This window comes from Gavialis gangeticus, unplaced genomic scaffold, assembly GCF_001723915.1.
Source record: "Gavialis gangeticus isolate Ggan-Ray unplaced genomic scaffold, GavGan_comp1, whole genome shotgun sequence".
NCBI lineage: Eukaryota > Metazoa > Chordata > Crocodylia > Gavialidae > Gavialis > Gavialis gangeticus.
In genome coordinates this window covers 53,470,486-53,485,053 of record NW_017729029.1, presented here as the reverse complement: position 1 = coordinate 53,485,053, position 14,568 = coordinate 53,470,486, and the positions used below count along the sequence as shown (strand labels likewise).

General features: G+C 47.9%; 1 protein-coding gene across 7 annotated transcripts in view; it reads right to left on the bottom strand.

The window, feature by feature from the left end:
• Positions 1 to 3,230: 3,230 nt before the first annotated feature.
• Positions 3,231 to 14,568, bottom strand: part of SEPT6 (septin 6) — a 52,014-nt gene continuing 40,676 nt past the window's right edge. The window contains exons 4-9 of one of the 7 annotated variants that reach the window (XM_019521610.1): positions 12,957 to 13,053; positions 12,505 to 12,673; positions 11,157 to 11,289; positions 10,749 to 10,939; positions 9,970 to 10,012; positions 4,483 to 6,149 (exon numbers count right to left, since the gene is read on the bottom strand). In XM_019521610.1, the coding sequence (XP_019377155.1) occupies positions 10,009 to 10,012; positions 10,749 to 10,939; positions 11,157 to 11,289; positions 12,505 to 12,673; positions 12,957 to 13,053 (594 nt within the window). In that variant the 3' untranslated portion in view covers positions 4,483 to 6,149; positions 9,970 to 10,008. Of the gene's footprint in view, positions 4,321 to 4,482; positions 6,150 to 6,193; positions 7,352 to 9,969; positions 10,013 to 10,744; positions 10,940 to 11,156; positions 11,290 to 12,504; positions 12,674 to 12,956; positions 13,054 to 14,568 lie in introns of those variants that run through there. The other 6 variants (XM_019521609.1, XM_019521608.1, XM_019521606.1 and 3 more) reach the window with 6 other exon arrangements.

Genomic DNA, 14,568 nt, shown 5'->3' with positions numbered 1-14,568 from the left:
ACAAGCTCCTTCACAGTCAGGGTGTCCAGACTGTGGAATAAACTCCCTCCAGAGGTGGTGCAGTCACCTACCCTGGAGGTTTTCAAAAGGAAACCAGACAGTCACATCGCTCGGGTCACTTGACCCCAGTTGTCTTCCTGCCTAGAGCGGGGGGCTGGACCCGATGATCTGCACGGTCCCTTCCAGCCAATGAATCCCAGTCAAGGCTTTGCCTACCTGGGTCTTACAAGCCACCAAGGATGGAGAGTCCACCACTTCTCTGGGTAACTTGTTCCAGTGTTTTACCATCCTCCTAGTGAGAATGTTTTTCCTAATATCCAACCTCGACTTCCCTTGCTGCAGCTTGAGCCCATTGCTCCTTGCTCTGTCATCTGCCTCCACTGAGAACAGTCCAGCTCCATCCTCTTTGCAACCGCCCTTCAGGTAGTCAAGGGCTACCATCAAATCCCCCTCAGTCTTTTCTTCTCCAGACTAAATAAGCCCAGTTCCTTCAGTCTTCCCTCACAAGTCCTGTCCTCCAGCCTCTGAACCATTTTTGTTGCCCTCGGCTGGACTCTCTTCAATTTGTCCACAATAAAGAATTGCTGGAAATGCCTGAAGGCTGTGGGTCCTGCAGCCCAGGATCACGGCAGCCTCATCATGCTTGAATTTCCAACCTGTTGGTCCCCAGCCCATCGCCCAAGCCTCTGGGCCACAGGAATCAGCTCAGTCCATGGTGGATCAGGTCTGCCCCTGCCCTGGGCAAAGATCAAGCTCCTATGAGCTTTGCTTGGCATTTGGCCCCTGTGCCCCACCCTCAGGCGCTTTGGTTCAGGGTGGGCAGGCTTGGGCACTCGCATGGCCTCGCAACGCCGCCTGGCCCCTGGGAGGCTGGGGGCACGCAGGCAGTTGCCGGCTGCAAGATCAGGCATCTGCGGAGGGGGAAGGTCACCCCTGCGAGTTTGGGTTGCTGCCAAGCTTGAAGCCGACGGGTTTCTGCAATACAAGGGCTCGCCGAACCCTGTGGCAGTGCATGCAGGCCCAGGGTGACACCTGGAGATCCAGAAGTGATGGGAGCCTGTCATTCTTCACTTTGAGGAGACAGACACTGGTGGACAACTGAGATTTTACATTTGGAGCCCTCCTGCCAGGGCAGTTACCTTTGTGACTGGCATCTCCCTGCAGGGTTTGTAATCCACATGCTGCCCAAGAACTGGGAAGGGGAGCAGAGCAGGAAGGAGATAACTCCAGAGGGGGGAGAGTGCTACATTTATGCCCAAAGTCCAGGGGGGCACATGTTTCTGCACTTCCCTGACTGCGGTTTTGCTGGTAACGGAAGGCAGCAGCAAGCGGGGGAGGAGTCATCCAGACCCCATCCTTAGACCTAACTACCAGCACTTGGATCAGCATTGTGTTGGGCCTTCGGGGACCTCACAGCCGCCAGCCAGCGACAACCGCCTCTGAAAAAGAGATAATGGTATCGGCAGTGATGTCACCTCCAAGGTGGAAGATGCCGACACGGTGACACAAAGGTGGGGCTTGGAGTTATGGGCCCGGGGAGGTACAGCTGGAAGCCTGCAGGCTGGCACTGGCCACAGTGCCTGTTGTCCCAGCTCCTGGTGCTGCCCTGTGCATGCAAGCGCCATGGTTAGCAAAGAGCAGTAACAGGCTGTAAATCCCATAGGAAAGGGAGCGCTAGGAGCACCCAGGAAACGGCACAGCGGAGTTCACCCTTACGTGACACGTCCTATTGACACCACAGGGCTGAAGTGCAGGGCAGACGGAAACTTGCAGGGTGCAGCCCCACATATAGGCACATGGGACAAGGCTGGCAGTCAGGCTCTTGGCAGCATCTCAGACACAACCCTCCAGACCCCTCCTGCTGCAGCCCCCAGGACAGGGGAAGTCACAGAGCAGTCGTAAGGGAAACTTTTGTCTACTTTAAAAGGGGGAAAGTGGCTCTGCCCATGAGATCAGTGCCAGCTCAGAGGCTCCATCTACCGGACGGTTCTACCAGTTGCATGTAAACCCCTCTTCCTGCGCGGGGGGCTGCTTTTGGCCGAGACTGGAGGCAACGAGGAGAGGCAAAGATGCCAGCTAGAGGGAGCGAGTGCCAGGAGGTGCAGGTGGCACAGACTTGGCCTTTCCCTCCTACACTGCAGGGAGGTTTCCCTGCACGCCCAGAGAAGGCAGGAAGCAGCGTCTGAGCCCGCTGCCACCAGAAGGCAACTGTGTTTTCCCTCCTCAGCAACCGCCTTAGGAGTTTGTGTGCTCACAGGAGAAAGTTTTTTCCCCTTCTCCTTTTGTACCCTGTCAGGATGTCCAGCAAGACCTACCTGCTGAGCAAGCCCAAAACAGCACAGATGTGCTACATTACTAGCTGCTGGAAGACCCATGCCTGAAGTCAAGGGTTTGTTCATCTCAAGTCACTGAGGGAATGATTTTGCTCCCTCTCAGCTGCAGTTCATGGACCTCACTGACTGGTTTATACCTTTGGCAGAAACATCTCAAGGACTGAACACGTCCTTCCTTTAAAAGTAGGTTTCCCCATGGGACAGGTTGCCTCCCACTGGTTGTATGGAAACACCTCCACGGACAGCTCCGACTCCACATACTCCACTGCTCACTTCAGGCCAGGGCCCTCTGGGGCTTCAGAGACCCAGGCCACTTCTCACTTTAAAAACCAGACAGACTCCAATCTAAAAAAAGCTGCGGCACATCCCAGAAATAGCAAGTGTAAATTGGTTGCAGTCGCAGGTTTAATAACCTGTCATGTCACCGATGCACAAGGTTAATGGCCTTTGGTGTCTAAAAACAACCAGCTAAATGAATTAAAATTTTAAAAAGTGCAACAGGTCAAGAGAAACTTCCCACGTATGGAGCTTTTCCTCTTGGTGCATTTTAGCATCTAAATTATTTCCGTTTTCAGACAACAGAGCTCCTAAAGCAAGCCTGGTTAGAAATCATATAGAGGGAAACCCAGACTGGTCCAAGAGAAATCCCTCCAGGGGACAGAGGTGGGCAATTGCAACAGGGGCCTTATTTCATCCAAGCCAGGACACTCCAATTCTTCCCTGCAACATTGTGCTAGAGCTGGACCAGCCAACCCCGCTTAACACCCTCATAATAACCTTTGAAAACGTGCTTGTCCCAACATCCTGGCTACATTTCAGAGTGGCTCAACTGAGCTCCACACATTTCCCCAGAAGCAGCCTCTAGCTCTCTCTACAAACACAAAAGGACCCAGATTGTATTTTTTCACTTTTTTTTTATTGAAAACTTACATTAAAGTTAGAAAGGTATCGAGCTAAACAGTGCTGGTTCTTTAATGTTTCATGTAAATATAGACTCGGTGCCATTATCACTCATACTTCCATCGGAAAAAAAAAAGGGTGGTGGTGGAGGGGGGGGGAATAAAACCACAGAGGAGAGACAGATGAACAGTTTGGAAGAACATGCAGTGGATGGTCCAAAGGAGAACGAGACAAGCAAGAAGGCTAGGACAGACTCCAAGGCATTTCCAAGACATCACGCTCTGCTCACATGGGCTTTGGAGGGAGCACGACCATCTGGCAACAGCTCCCCAGGCCTCCCCACCGTGAAGAGCAACATCATTCTCTAACTCTAAAGAGCACAAGGGGGTCACAATAATGGAGTGTGGGGTCTTAATACACAATAAATTATTTGAGGTTAAAAACTCACTCAATCTGTGTCAGGCAGGCAATGCAGTGTGCTTAACGAGAGGGCGGAGGCACACATGACACTAATGGAAGAAAAAAACCTGCGCGTTTCTTTTTGCTGTATTTTCTTGTCAGAATGAACCAGGTAGTGGCTGTCAATGTAGGAAATTGCACCTATTTCTCTCTCCTTTGACATCAAGTACAACAGGTTTTCAACACAAAGCCAGGAAGTGGCAAGAAAAAAACAAAACAAAAAAACAACTCTGGCTTCCACAGACAGTCATGGGAGTCTGTGATATTTACATTAGGCCAAATTAGGGAAAAAAAATATATATATATATGTATGCATATATTGTCATAATCTTAATGCTTTGACATTTTTTTTTGGCTGTGTCACTCTTCCAATGACATTTCTGTTGCTCCTCAGAAGTCTTAGGTACACAATCAGCTTCCTCCAGTAATATTCTGTCTTGTCACACAAAATACAAGACACTTCAATTTTAAATACCATGCAAGGCAGAAAAGGGCTTCTTTCCAAGACACTAAACATTGAAGATCTGTCCCCCCCACACAGACATTATAGGACCCCTAAACCCTCTTCTAGAAGCAGTAGTCTTCTCCCTCAGACACAGCGCAGCTGGCGAAGACAGACTAAAAAAAGCTACAGAGAGAGGGGAAAAAGAGAGAAAAAACAGAAGATTATCAAAAGGAGAAGGACATTCAAAAAGCAGGAAATAGAGACTCAACATAAGCTGAGAAAGGAGAGGTGGGCAATTACAGTAACTGCTCCCAGGGCTTCAAGGAAACCACACAAATTAGAACATTGTTTAAAGAGGTTTTTAATAGCATTATAAAAGGAGTCAAAATGATCTGTAACAGCCAACAACCTGCAATGCAGGAAAACAAAAGGCAGATAAAAACACTCTTTGCAGCTGGACACGAGGCCCGCTGACAAAGGGACACTGACTCATTATGGAAGGCGTGCGACTAAGGAAAGCAGCGAGTGCTTGAAGTACTGTATTTTCTCACATACAACATGTCCTGAAACAAAATGTGCACCTGGTTTCTGAAAGGCAGAATGAAGAAAGAAAGATCTTTTCTTTGTGAGCCTCTGTTGGGCAGGGTCGGGGAGGGGGTGGGTGGAGAATGAGGGTCCACAGCCAGCACCTAAGGAGCCTGGCGTGCAGTGTAGCACGTGCAGCTTTAGTTTTGCTTTCCCCAGGCAGAAGGTGAACTGCTGTTACCCTATTTCCTTGGTTACCATGCACACCCCAATTTCCAGCGGCTGCATTTTAGAGGAAAAGAAGTGTGTGTGTGTGTGTTATATGTGAGAAATTATAGTATTTCAAACTTCTTTTTTAAAAAGCAGTTTTTTAATTGATCTTTACAGTGCCCCCAGAAACCTGAGAAAGTATAAATAGGCTGCAGTCAAGCACTTGAACAGTCTTCACTTCTAGAAAATGAGGCCACATCTTAGCTTCAGTTATGGGCTCCTGCACGAGGCTGACCATGTGCTTGGGCAAGGAGCTGGATGGAGGAGCACATGGAGGAAGAGGAACTGCCTTCCCCATTAATGCTGACATGCGCCACAGGGGATAAGCCTCAGGCTGAGGCTAGATGGGACATCTCCAAACACAGGCCTACAGCCAGCCAGACCAACCTAGAGCCAGGCAGTTGCCAGCTCCCCTGGGACAGGAGGAGGTCTTGTCCCCAAAGCTCTGATCTGGCCAGCGAGCAGATACGAGGAAAAGGGAACCTGAGTAAGAGCCATCGCCATCAGGCTCTCAGGTTTGAAGAGTGTGTGCAGGCAGTTGAAAGACGCTGTGGCAATAGCAGACCCTGAGACATCAGCCAGCTCTCCTTTCACCAGTGTTTGAGGGCTGTCTGTTGACTTCAGCCTTCATAAGATGCTCCCATTCAGGGTCAAGCTTTCAAGTTAAAATTCCACATGCACACTTTGCCTTTTTCCCTAAAACGGTGAGATCTCACACGTTCCCCTTTAACGCTCATGGCTCACAACACACCTTCAACAGGACCTGTGCGCACACATCCCCCCCATCCAAGATACAAGGATTCACCCACTCAGCCACCATAACTAAACCAAGGCTGTGTTGTCTTTTCAAAATCCCCAATAAATAGATTTTAAACTGCATTGTTATTTTGCCAGCAAAAAAACTGCACAGAATTCTTTTCCACATCCCTTAATTATTTGGGGGGGAAAATCCATTAAACGTAAAATAAAAAAGAAAGGAGTGTTAAGGTTACAGTGTCCAAAAACAGCTTATCTTAAATGGTTTCATCAAAGAAGTCACCACCAATACATAGGAAAGGAAGATTCCTGATGAGGAGAGAGAGGATTGGAAAGGTCATGGCTGAAATGTTATGAGAAGCTGTCAGCTGTTACTAGAACCTCTGTTTTAACAAATAAAGGAAGGTCCATTCGAGCCCTTTGCATTCAGGGATTATTACTCAGTACAGAGCCAGGGGTTACTGTAAAAGAAGGGCAAAAAAAAAAAAGTAAACGTTAACCAGAATTCATGGTCTCAAAGACTTTATTTTTTAAAAAATGTCCCCTTTAAGGAATACACGGACAAGACATTTTCAGGCAAACCACAGCTTGTTCAGGGAGGTACCTACTGAGCCTCACTGAAGGCAGAAGCAAAACTCCCACCCATTCAGTGCAAATGTTGCGTTAAGAAAACCCCAAAAGCTTTCGCTATATAGAAAATTTCAAGGAACAACTAAACCGCATCTGTGCATTCCTAAGCAGATGCTGGGTTTTCCTAATAATACTTGGGATATTAAACAACAAACAAAGAATATAAGGACAAAGGGTTTTGAAAAGAAAGTAATACAGCAGCATCTCTATGCTGTCTTCTTCATAAACACCAGCTGTTCTAGCAAGTAAATACGGGCCTTTGCGCGGGTTTTCCCTGAGTTTGGATCCAGGATTTGTTTCAGCATGTCACGGTAACAGGAGAAGAGTCTGTGGAAGGCAGGCCAGGCGGATCTGAACTTCCCAGAGTCTGTGTGGCTCAGCTCACCAGGGCAACCTGCTGCAAAGCCTGGATCTGGATTGAGTTTTCCCCACAGTGTGGGGATGAGAATGGGGCTCTCCATCTTTTGGGGTTCTGGCTCAGGCCCCTGACTGCTAGCATGGTACATATGTAACAGTCAAGTACAAGGAATCCAATCTAGATGAGGATGGGTTAGACACTAATACAGAAAATGAATGCACCACAACAAAGAGCAGCCTCTCTCACAGGCCGCCCAGAGAGCAGGCTCTAATTGCACTCGCAGGGATTCGGAGGCAGGGCACAGGCTTCAGGGCACTAAATGCAAGTCCACAAGCAGCCGTGCTCTGACCATGCAGATGTGAAACATGTGCGAGAACTAGCCGGGATGGTTTAGAGCAGAGGATGCTAGTTCTGCAAGCGCTCGGCCATACAGGCTGCTGCCCAGAGGGGGAGTGGGCAGCCTTTAGTGCCTCCTGTCAGTTCCATACAGGTTATTGCTGGGCTCCTTACCCATGGCTAGTCAAGGGCAAGACTGTTGCTTTTTAAAATAATTGTAAGGAGAGGAAGGGAGCAGGGGGTGAGAGGTGGGCAAACAGGCAGTGGCAGCCGCGGGATAACTGAATGTGGGGGCATTCGATTCTGGTGCCAAGGGGAAGGTGCTACAGGAAACCCGAACTGAAAATGAAAGAAAAAGGCAGGTTAATGGCACTGTGAGTGAATTTAAATAAGCAAATAAATCAAACATAATTATGGTTTCTATCAGGCAAAACAAATGAGAGTGTTGCTATGTGTTAATAAAGCTGACTGGTCTTGACCGACTACAACACATGCTTTGCACGCACAGGCACAGACAGCAGGGGCACGAACAACATCTCCCACAGTCACCTAACACAGTGGGATCAATCCTGTAAGCCCCTGCTAGAGTGAAGCCCCATAATACTTTATGGACCAACACATGCATAATTAGAACAGTTGAAAAAGGACCAGACATACATATTTAGCTCAGTGGAGACAAATGCCCATTCAACAGGCACTGTCTGCAATTGTATACCCGGAACAAAAGAACGTTATTTGATCTGGGGCCGGGCATACAATAGTGTACAGTTATAAGGACTGCCCAAAGCAATCCAAAACCAACAAGCAGCAGCAATGTTCGCTCCAACTGCACTTTAGCCCTGCCTTTGTGCTCAGCCCAGCATGAACACTGTTATTCTTTGAGATTATTTTTCATGTTCAGATCCCAAAAAGCAAAGAATTGTTCTTTCTCCATACCTCCCCCACTTTACATTGTTATTGTTGGCAGCAACATTCATCCTGTCTGAGCATCCAAGCAGGGTTTTTTGTTTTGTTGGTAGGTTTTGGTTTTTTTACTATATCTCATTCTGTATAGGACCCTTCTGGAGTCCTTATTAATAAGTGGGGCTTACGATTAAGATAACATTTTTTATTCAAAACTCAGTGTTATTCCTTCTCTTTATTCCTGTTTCATGATAGACCATAGGTTAGTTTATAACTAGATCCTATTGACTTTATTTTAAAAGGTCAGTTTGTGGTAGGAAATCATCTCAAAATGCTGGTCTTTCTGGAGGGTCATTAATACAAGGGCCATAAGGAGTCTTATTTTAATGGACACATTATTACAGCTGCAAATGTGCCCTTTAAAAGCAATAGGGCTGATATGCTGCTCACACTTACATAATGAGTACTGCTGATCTGCCAAAGCAAGCTAGATGTGTTAGTATCAGTTTTACCTATGGCAATAGGAGTTGTATCTGGTTGCAAAATAAAGGCTCTTTAGATGCATCCATCACAGCTATAATCATCAATTTACTCATCAGTTGAGGATATAAATGGCTTTCCTGCTTCTGCTGGCTGGGTGCATTTGTTAAATGATTTCTTTACATCTAAATGAGTCCCTGTCCCTTACAATATACATCTATACCTTACAATGCCACATATATGCAAGCTGAAAGCACTGGCTGACTTCAAGCTTCATTCATTAACCATTTCAGGGTTTACAAAGCAGCCTGACTGTAAACAATGAAGCTTCCCTACTGCTATGCAGGGAGACCCAGGATTACATGACAGCAATATAAAATGACTCAGAATTGTGCAAACATTGAGGACTAAGACACCCACTTAATTCTGAGTGGAGGAAAGCTTTTGTGGCCTTTCTAGAGGAACTCAATGGGTGGCTATAGCCCTCTTCCAAAACTAGAAGCTACCTGCATAGGCACCGATTCCATGGGTGCTCCGGGGCTCAAGCATTCACTGAAAAAAACTGGCAGGTGCTCAGCACCCATAAGCCACATCGGGCAAGCCAGGCTGAAGTAACACGCTGCCTCTTCTGGGCATGCACGAGGCTAGGCACAGGAATGCCACTGGTAAAAACTGAAGCCAATGCCTATGGCTACCTGGATTCCTGATATGAATGCCAGGACCCAGGGGCAACGTATGCATCTTTGTGGGAAAGGCCTGTAAGGCTAAATGCAAGCTGTTGTTTTTTTTCTAATAGAAATCACACTTAGTTTGAAAAGCCTCCCACAGACAAGGCATGTCACACACCTGGAGCTCAAAGGCACAGCCTTTAGTCCTTGATCATTTTAGATCAACACCCAGCACCTGTTATTTGGCAATAAGCAACTACAAAAAAATCCTAACTTTGACTATTTACTGCCTCAGAGTTAATAGAGACCCAGTGACATACCCAGGGCTGAACAGTAGCTTGGTGACAGAGGCTAGGGTACAAGTCTTGAATCCCAAGCCTGTGCACTAACCAGTCATTAGGGGTAGAAGACTTCATTCCCATCAAACATGCTGATTCTCAATACCTACATTTCTATAGTTATTGTTACCATAGCATCTACATGACTAAAGATCTTTTAGTTTTAGAGAGAGAGAGAGAGAGAGAGAGAGAGAGATGACAAAAGGATTGTCTTTACTAGTGATATTAGTAAAATGGCTGCAAAGCTTTGGAGGCAGTGTCCTCCATCCCGAACATGCCGTTATTATATTGTCCTTTAACATTACAACACATCAAGCAGCTCTTCATGAAAAGTCACTCCTGTTACTTTGCAGCATTGTTAAGGACACACAGTTCTCCTGAATACCCTAGATTTATTACGGCATGTGGAAAAAGACAGAATAGCAATACACCAGGACAGGCAAAAGGGGAGAGAGAAGTGAAAGGAGGAGGGAAATGTTTTGTGATTGTGCGGTTGGGTGGGTTGGTGCTCTTAAGAACTGCATGACTGGATCCCACTGCAAGGTCTATTGTAGTTAATGAATCTTACCAGGACAATGCACCTCATGCCCCATGCAGCAAACAGCAGTTAACTGTAAAACAGCACACAAGTAACAGCTGATGGCGATGGCATGGTAATAAACATCAAGTCATGAATTAGTGCAAATAATGGAGCCTGGACTAATTAAGAAAGGGAAGTGCCAAGTTATTTGCAAATGCAGATCTCATGGGAAAGAGAAGGGCTAATCTACAGTTAGTTAGCCACTGTTAAACAAAACATTATCAAGCTAAAATCCTGCCTATAACATTCCTGGTTGCTATGGAGATTTCTGATGTAAATGCTGTAATGGAGCTGATAGTAGGAGAGTATCCAATGTAGGAGGAGAGTATCCACTGTAGGAGTTTGGCAGAGAGCAAGGCACAGCACCATTTTAAAACACAGCTTTTTTTAACTTGAGAGAAGAGACCTCACTGATTAAAAGCTGGCTTGAGTGCTGAACAATAGTGCTTCATTTAATTTCCTGAACCCCAAAACTTTCCACTGTGGGTGCTACCCCTCTTCTTGACCCAATCAGGCTGGACTACAAGATACTTGGAGGCAATTTTGCTGTCAGCTATTCAGTATGTGTCTGAGTGTCTTATTCTGACTGGCATCTTTTTGTACAGCTCAGGGCCTGTTCAGCTTAGGGCTACTGGCTAGGGTTGGATATTCGTCTTGTGTTAGTCTGCCCTTAGAGATAACTGGCTACGTTGGAGAAGAGGTACCAAGAGGTCTAACTGGAAAGGGGAAGTCGCGACAGAGAAGCAAGCACCAAGTTAACAACTTACTTTTTCCTCTCCTTGTCCCGTTTAAGAGTCTGTGATCCTCCAGCCTGCTGGGCCTGAGACTGGAGCAGCTCAGCCGCCGTCTTCTTCTGTTTGAATGCATTTACTTCATCATCCAGAGATTTCTTCTTGTCCTCCAGCTTCTTCTTCTCATCCTGATGCAGCTTCTTCAGACGATCAAACTTTTCATGCAGCTGGAGAGAGAAGAGAGAGAGAGAGAAAGAGAGAGAGAGACAAGAGCTGACACACCAATATACCTTCTCTCTCTACTGAGAAAATCCCCATGAAGCTAGAAGACATTTTCTACGAATATAGGACATTTCAGCAGCAACGTAGCTGAGATTAATCAAGGCTCACAGTAGTGGAGATGTACACATGCATGCACACGCACGCACACACTACTGTCTTCACCTCTTTTTCAGCCTCTTTAAGCTCTGCTTCTTTTTCCTTGACTCTCTGGACAAACATTTGCCTCATCTCCTCCTCTTTTTTCTGCAGTTCCCCCAGAAACTCGTTCCGTTTGGCCTCATAAGTCTCTTGTAGGCTAGAGAGAAAGAAAGAGCAGGTGTAAAAATCAATGATAAACTCAGGTTTCTTCTCAGGCATCCCCTCTAAGTTCACAAGAACCATCATGGCTGAGTAAGCACATGGGACAGACCAGAATCTGAGCCTGCTGGTCAGGTGCTCAGGGGATGGCCTGGCTCAAACCCCCAAATGCTATCACTGCTGGACTCTAGGGAAGTTCAGCTTCAGATTCAAACACAGCAGCATTAGGCTCATCTTACCCTGCAATCCCTGAGAAATTAAAAGAATAACACTTCCTGTGATCACAGGGATCATTTCATCAGCTGCCTGCATTTAGCCCTGGCACCCTAACCCCCCAGTCTTCATACTGGGAATAGGCCATCTCTCAGTTTCCAAAGGGACAGACAACTTTAGAAAGCAGCATCATCTGGAAGTACTTGCGTTGCCATCTGAAACCAAGCCACCACCTCAGGGCACTTCCTTGCCCCATGTTTGCCTCCATTTCTCTTATGCTCTCTGTTGAAAGAGCTGGGATCAGACCCTCATCCTCACTTTTCTCTCCTGTATCTTCCACTTGCTGCTCCATGTGTCTCCGTGGGCTGTGCTTCTCTGGGACTGGGAGCTCCATGCATCATTTTATTACTCTCATGTACTTAACCAAGGAAAAGCTGATGATTAGCAAGTCCATTCCCCCCTTGAGCCCTCGCTGAGCTGTGCCATTTGACCTGCTGCTGTGGAAGACGTTAAGTTTAGCCATCCTGGGGTGAAGAAAAGCTGGGTTCGCTGTGCGATACAGATGGGAGCAGGGGGGTAAATCAGAAGAAAGCACTTGCCAAAGACAGATGCTGATTCCAAAGGAAGGCACTGGGTGATCCCCAGCAGGGGACACTCACGATACAGGGATTCTTGGCTCAACAAGGACAGGGGGATTCTTGGGTTTATAGAGTCTGCTCTGGTTCTAGCTTTCCCCTCCTATTTCCCTCACATCCTGCTTTGCATATGCCTTTCATCTGCACATCTTCCCTTTGCTCATTCAGGCTGTGCTGGTGCTGAAGTCTGGGGGCCACTCTCCCACTCTGATGCTGCCTGGGAGCATCATGTAGCCTGTGGCATAGGACCCAGTCAGGGGTATGAAGGCCTAGCCTTTCAGAGCCAGTTCTGCATGTGCTTGGGGCCTCATGACAGGGTGAGCCAGTTGTGGTCTCTCCTGCCCACTATGCTGCAGGGAGCATACCTGAAAGGTTTGCTGTCAGGATCTGTGTCCTTGAACCCCATCTCTTCCAGCTTGCACCGCCGGTACAGCTCGTAGTGGCGTGCATGGGTCTGCTCGCGGAGATCTTCCATGTTCACACGAATAAGCATCTCGCGTAGCTTCACAAAGTCACAGTGAGCTTCGTTCTCCACTGCAAGACAATTGGAGCAGTGACATGGAGTGACACACAGAGAGTTGCCTCTTGATGCTCTTCTGCCCTCCAGCCCCCCAGGGGGACTCTACTAACCCTTCCCAGCACAGAAAACACAGCCCTCCACAATAATGTGATACAGAACATCCCCACTGCAAGGCTGAACCTCAGTGGGACCCAAGTTAGCAGCACAGCTGGAAGGAGGAGTGAGGCATCCCCTGCTCCAGCTGCAGGGTCCCACCCCCTCCCAGCAGCAGCCTCCTCTCACACCACAGGCACTCACCCTGCACTGTGCCCCATGGGTACTGCCGGGCTTTCATCATCTTGTTTCCTATTTTCATTTCCTCCGTGCTGCCAATCACTGCAAATGGTAAGTGGGCCTGGAACACAATCAGGGCAGTGGATATGAGTCACTGTGAGCGACAGAGCACACAACCTGGGCATGCCACATGTCCTGAGCGAGACAGGGCTGCATTGGCACTGGCTGACTCTCCCCATGAACCCGGTCACTATAGCCATGGCCCAAGAGGCGGCTTTGGGGAACCCTGTTGCTAAGGTTCCTGCTCTCTTGCCTGATGGAGCTGTGTCAGGGTCCAGGACAGCTTCATGCACATCCTTAATGCACCCCCCAACTCCCTCCCAGACTTCTGCCCTGAAGGCTCAGGACTGAGTCTGGGCTGCTCATGGGAGCAGCCAGATACCACTGAGCCTTTGCAGGGGAGAAAAGAATACAGCTTTCTTTGCTCAAAGCCCTGAAGCCCAAAGCCCTTTGTACAGCCACAGCAGAGAAGCAGTTTCCCTTATTCAGCCCCACTGACTTGCCTCCACCCTGAGCAGAGGGGGCCAATAATGGTGCGGGCCTGTCTCTATTTCCAGCCATATGCTGGCCTCGCAATGATGCCTGCAGCTAAGGCAACTGTGGTGGGCTTTGTTTAGATTGCAGCTGGCATCTGTTGAGAGCCACCAATCAGCTGTCACTTTAATAAGCTGCAACCTAAAATTACAAGGCTCTGTGCCGTTACCAAAGCCTCACATTGGTCTGTCGCACAGGAGAGCCTGATGCTCAAGCTAGATCCTTTCATAGTGTTTGCATGTCATTCAGTCTCGGTTGCATCATAAAACCACCCCCCCACACACACAGCAGAGGCTCCAGGACCCAATTCAGAGACAAACCAGGACACATTTTGGAATAACAAGAGGGGGAGATGGTCCTTTGGAAAGCAACCAAACTGCTCTCACTACTAACTGGGTTGTTTTGAGCTTGATCTTCCTATAAGTGCACTGATCCTGGGACATAGCTTGGAAAAGCAAAGGGTTAATGCACCTGCAATACAACCCTCAGTGCATCACAGCCCCAGCCTGTCTGCTGCTCCTGGGAGGAACGCAGGTGTCTTGCAGATTTCAAAGATCCACTCGGCAGCAGTGCTCGGCAGGCCAGGCTTCTCTTGGTCTGCTATCTGGTACCAAGTAAACCAGTACAGCCTGTTCCATGGTCAGGTTGTCAGCGACTAAACCAGCACCCCAACCTGGGCAAGCCTGAGGGACTGGAGGATGTCTCCCAGCCTTTCATCCCAGCCTGCTGTACAATTCAGCAAATACCAGTCTCCATAGATTGAATGGTGCTTTGAACCAGTGTACTTGGGGCAAGAGGAAGGAGTGGGGGGGCTGGTCCCAGCTCTGCAACCAGCTCACCCTATAACTTCAAACAAATCAATCTGCCTCTCAGTCTCAGCTCTCCAGGCTGATAAGCAGCCTTACCACTCAGCAACCTCAAAAGGGAAATCAGGCAGATGAGGCAGAGCTCAGAAAGCACAAGACCCTCCAGAAATGCGAGGCTGGTGCTATGTGGAGTCAACAGGCCGGTGCCTTTTGCTTTTCAAAAAGAAACATAATCC